Genomic DNA, 5,509 nt, shown 5'->3' with positions numbered 1-5,509 from the left:
GCCACTAAACAAGTATCAAAAAATTGATAAAAATCAAAATAATACTATGAATTGTCTCAGACTACAGTGGAATAAAACTAGAAATCAATTCTAAAAGAAATTTTCAAAACCATACAAATACATGCAAATTAAAAGGCATAATACTAAGTTAACTTTGAGATCAACAATGAAATGAAGGTGCAAAATTTAAAAAACATTTTTTAAATTAAAAGACGAACTAACAAAATCTCTGGGGTAAGTTAAAAGCAGAGCTAAGAGAGAAGTTTATAGCACTAAATACTTCCGATTAAAACACAGAAATATCATAGGCTTGATGCCTGTAGCTCAACGGCTAGAGTGCCAGCCACATACACCAAAGCTGGCAGGTTTGAATCCAGCCAGGCCTGCCAAACAACAATGACAACTGCAACAAGAAAACAGTGGCCATTGTGGTGGTTGCCTGTAGTCCCAACTACTTTGGAGGCTGAGGAAGATAATCACTTAAACCCAAGTGTTTGAGGTTGCTGTGAGCTGTGATGCCACAGCACTCTACCCAGGGTGAGAGCCTGCGACTCTGTCTCCCCCAAAAATAAATAAATAAAAGACAGAAATATCACAAATTAATAACCTAATGTCACACATTGGGGTTCTAGAAAAATAAAAACAAACCAAACCCCAAGCTGGTAGAAGACAAGAAATAACAAAAAATCAGAGGAGAACTAAATAAAATTGAAACAAAAAAGAACAATATAAAGGATCAAGAAAACAAAAATTTGATTCTTTGAAAAGACAAATAAAACTGATATACCACACAAAAAAAAAATAAAAAGAAAAGAAAAGAATTGATAGACCACTGGGTAGATTAACTGAGAAAAGAAGAAAATGATTGAAATAAGGTCAATCAGAAATGTAAAAGGAGACATTATATCATGATATCATAGAAATGCAAAAGATCTTCTGAGACTACTATGAACACCTCTGTGAACACAATCTAAAAATTCTAGAGGAAACGAAAGATGGCGGTGACTGGTTCAGTTTGCTTCAGGATCCACAGCAGGCTTTACCTGTCATTGAAGGGTCAACGTGCAGGACTTTGTGAACGAATATCAAGTTTCAGATTTTATTCTGGAAGTACAACCCTCCCAAAAGTTGAAGGAACTGATGTAACAAGGATTGAAGAAGTGGTTATTCCAAGAAAGAAATCTTGGGATAAAGTGGCCGTTCTTCAGGCACTTGCTTCCACAGTAAACAGGGACACCACAGCTGCACCTTATGCATTTCAAGATGATCCCTACCTTATTCCAGCATCTTCTGTGGAATCTCGTTCATTTTTACTGGCAAAGAAGTCTGGGGAGAATGCAGCAAAGTTTATTATTAATTCACATCCCAAATATTTTCAAAAGGACATAGCTGAACCACATATACCGTGTTTAATGCCTGAGTGCTTTGAACCTCAGATCGAAGAAGTAAGTGAAGCTGCCCTAAAGGAACGAATCAAGCTCAAAAAAGTCAAATCCTCTGTGGACCTGTTTGATCAGCTTTTGCAAGCAGGAACCACTGTGTCTCTTGAAACAACAAATAATCTCTTGGATTTACTGTGTTACTATGGTGACCACGAGCCCTCCACTGATTATCCTTTTCAGCAAACTGAACCGTCAGAGGAATTGGAAGAGGAAAGTAACAAGAAATTCAGGAAGAAGGCTGGTCATCAGATTGGAGCTACATGGAGCGCAAAAAACAATGCTGAGAGAATCTTTACATTGATGCCAGAGAAAAATTCACATTCCTACTGCACAGTGATCCGAGGGATGGTGAAACATCGAGCTTATGAGCCGGCATTAAACTTGTACACTGAATTATTAAACAACAGACTCCATGCTGATGTATACACATTCAGTGCATTGATTGAAGCAACAATGTTGGGGCTGAATGCGGGTTTTGAGGAAAAATGGAATAAAACACTGGAGCTACTGAAACAAATGGTTGCACAGAAGGTGAAACCAAATCTACAGACTTTTAATACCATTTTGAAATGTCTCCGAAGATTTCATGTACTTGCAAGATTGCCAGCAATACAGACCTTACGAGAAATGAAAGCCATTGGAATAGAACCCTCGCTTGCAACATATCACCATATTATTCAGCTATTTTATCAACATGAAAACATTTCAAAAGGATCATCCCTGATCATCTATGATATAATGAATGAATTAATGGGAAAGAAATTTTCTCCAAAGGATCTGGTTGATGGTATGTTTTTTCAGTCAGCCATGAGAGTTTGCTCATCTCTCAGAGATCTGGAACTTGCTTACCAAGTACATGGCCTTTTAAACACTGGAGATAACCGGAAATTTATGGGACCTGATTATCGCCGTCATTTCTATTATTCCAAGTTCTTCACTTTAATTTGTCTAATGGAACAAATTGATGTCACCTTGAAGTGGTATAAGGACCTGATACCTTCAGTTTTCTTTCCCCACTCCCAAACATTGGTAGATCTTCTCCAAGCATTGGATGTGGCCAATCGGCTAGAAGTGATTCCTCGGATTTGGAAAGATAGTAAAGAATGTGGTCATACTTTCCACAATGACCTGAAGGAAGAGATTCTGATTCTTATGGCAAGGGATAAGCATCCACCAGAGCTTCTGGAGGAGTTTGCTGACTGTGCCGCTGACATCAAATCTGCTTATGAAAGCCAAGATGGCAGACAGACTGCTCCAGATTGGCCAGCCATCCCTCTCAACTGTATAGCTGTCCTCTTTTTAAGGGCTGGGAGAACCCATGAAGCATGGAAAATGTTGGGGCTTTTCAGGAAGCATAATAAGATCCCTAGAAATGAGTTGCTGAATGAGTTCATGGACAGTGCAAAAGTGTCCAATAGCCCTGCCCAGGCCATTGAAGTGGTAAAACTGGCGAGTGCTTTCAGCTTACCTATTTGCGAGAGCCTTTTCCAGAGAGTAATGACTGACTTTGCCATCAGCCAGGAACAAAAGGAAGCCCTAGAAAACCTAACTGCATGGACCAGTGACAGTGATAGTGACAGCAGCAGTGACAGCGACAGTGACATCAATGAAGGCAAATGAAAGTGGGATATTCAGTAGTAATGATGACATCACCGTAGCTGCTGGACTCACACTTGAAAACAGATACTAATATTTAACAATGTTTCAAAGAAATAGAGGATGCAGATTTGGTGAATTTTGGTACTGTGAAACACTGGACAGATGCTACGTTATAATTTGCTACTAGCCAAACCACCTATTAACTGTAGCATTCCAGGCTTACCATGTAAGCTGCAGCTCTTGTGGTCAGGATAAGATCTGTATATCTGAAGTGCTGGTAGGCTGACCTCACAGTACCCTCTCCCTGCTACTGGACTAAAGCTTTTGTTGGCGTGATGTGTTGCTAAGATGTTGATCCTTTCTTCTTAAGAGACAGTGTCTAATTACATCACAAGTACTGTTGGGTCAGTAGTATCCCAATTTTGGGAATATTTATATGTGAAAAATTATACATCTTATAACTGATTAAACAGGATAATGGCAGTTGAGACTGCACAAGTGATTAATGTAAAAAAAAATAAATAAAAAATAAAAATTCTAGAGAAAATGAATAAATTCCTGCAATCACACAACCTCCCAAGCTGAGTTGGAGAAAAATAGAAATTCTAAACATACCAACAAGTAGTGAGAATAAATTAGCAATAAAACATATGCTTCCTCCTCAAAAAGACAAAAACCAGATCATAGTGATTCTTACCAGACATACAAAGAAGAACTGGTACCTGTCCTACTGAGACTGTTACATAAGATTAGAAAGAGGAAATCCTCTCTAATTCATTTAATGAAGTCAATACCAACCTAATACCAAAGCCAGGAATGAATACAACAACAACAAAAAGATAACTACAGGCCTGATTAACATCTATCCAAAAACAATCAAGAAAACACTAGCAAAACAAACCCAAGATCACATGAAAAGTATAGTTTACCATGACAAGTGAATTTCCTCCCAGGGATACAAAGATGGATTAACATATGCAAATCAAGAAATGTGATTCACTACATAAGCAGAATTTAAAACAAGTATCATATGATTATTTCGATAGATACAGTAAGAACATTCACTAAAATCCAGTGAAGGAGCTAAGGAAATTTCACTCCAAAATTGACTACTTGTATAAAGAATATTTTGAATTAAAGGCCATTCACAATCAGAAAGCATTTGGAAGGGGCTTCTTCTCTATCTACATAAAACCTGACCAATGTGATCAAAATATCAAAGGGGCAAAACTAACTTTCTTTGTTCACCCTGAAGGCTATCAGACCTACTGCAAATTGTTTAAAACATAATAACTGTCTCTCAGGTTAATTTACAAGTCAATTCATTTCCCCCCATCTATTCATCCTTCTTAGCATTCACCTGCTGCTCCTGTACTCCACATTCTCCCCCTCCCTTCTAAAAGGCATCTTAAAAGGTATCTGGCCATCATTAAAACATTGGGAGATGACTCCTGTAATTCTCCCCATGTGCATGATATTTGGAAATAAACATTTCTCTTACTATCCTGCCTTAATTGTGAGTTGGTCTTTCAGCCACTTTTTGGGGGGAAAGGGCACATTTCCCCTCACCCTACACCAGCAAGTGTTAATCATAAAAAACCCTCAGCAAAATAGGCATAGACAGAATAAATACATACATCAACATAATAAAAACTACATATGATGTCAATGGAAAAGAAGCCATACTTGTAAAAATAATTTAAAGAGGTTTATGCTAAGCCAAATTTGAAGACTATGACCCAGAGCCACACCCAGGAAGCCTTGAGCAAGTGGACTCCCAGTTATGGGTTTGCAGTTTGGTTTTAGGAGATAGGAATTACAGGTGAAGTTATAAATCAATAAGCAGAAAACATACATTGGTTTGGCACAAAAAGCTGGGACATCTGGTGGGTTGGGGCTCACAGATTTATACGTGGGTTTAAAGATTCTTTACCTGATAATTGTCTGGAAGAGTTAGACTTTGGCTAAAAGACCAGGAGTCAGCAAAAAGACATGCTTAAGGTAAAGGGTTTGTTAATCGGAGACAAAGCACTGGACAGAATCAACTGGTTTGTTGTGTATATTGAGGACGTGCAGGTAAGTCTTCCACAGCCTTTGGCTGTTGTGAGTCACAGAGGGCATCTCTAATAAGAGGAGGGAGCATGATGAGACATGTCAGATTTCCTCTCTGCTGGCTAGCAACTCAATTTAAGGGATCCCCTTGGCCAAGGGTGGGGGGTCCATTCAGTTAGTTGCTGGTGGAGGGGGACGTAAGATTTTATTTTAGTTCACAAGACAAACCCCTTCCAAATCCTTTCTGATTGTGAATGGCCTTTAATTCAAACACTATTCTGAATGAGATAAAGTTAAAAGCATTCCCAGTAAGAATTGAGACCGGACGATGCTCACTCTCACCACTTCTACTCAACATAGTGCTGGAAGTCCCAGCCAGAGAAATCAGATAATAGAAAAAAATAAAGGACAGTCAA

General features: G+C 38.5%; 1 protein-coding gene across 1 annotated transcript; it reads left to right on the top strand.

Moving 5' to 3' along the window:
• The first annotated feature begins 485 nt into the window (after positions 1–485).
• On the top strand, positions 486–3,545 carry LOC128576096 (pentatricopeptide repeat domain-containing protein 3, mitochondrial-like). The gene has a single exon (XM_053578108.1). The coding sequence runs from the start codon at positions 996–998 to the stop codon at positions 3,060–3,062; it is 2,067 nt and encodes a 688-aa protein (XP_053434083.1). The 5' UTR covers positions 486–995; the 3' UTR covers positions 3,063–3,545.
• Positions 3,546–5,509: the final 1,964 nt, after the last annotated feature.

The sequence above is a fragment of the Nycticebus coucang genome, chromosome 23 (assembly GCF_027406575.1).
Source record: "Nycticebus coucang isolate mNycCou1 chromosome 23, mNycCou1.pri, whole genome shotgun sequence".
NCBI lineage: Eukaryota > Metazoa > Chordata > Mammalia > Primates > Lorisidae > Nycticebus > Nycticebus coucang.
The sequence above is the reverse complement of the archived record's forward strand: the minus strand, read 5'-3'. Positions and strand labels throughout refer to the sequence as shown.

Excerpts from the sequence above, each read along its gene's own strand:
- LOC128576096 (XM_053578108.1), top strand. The coding sequence starts at position 996 with ATGGCGGTGACTGGTTCAGTTTGCTTCAGGATCCACAGCAGGCTTTAC.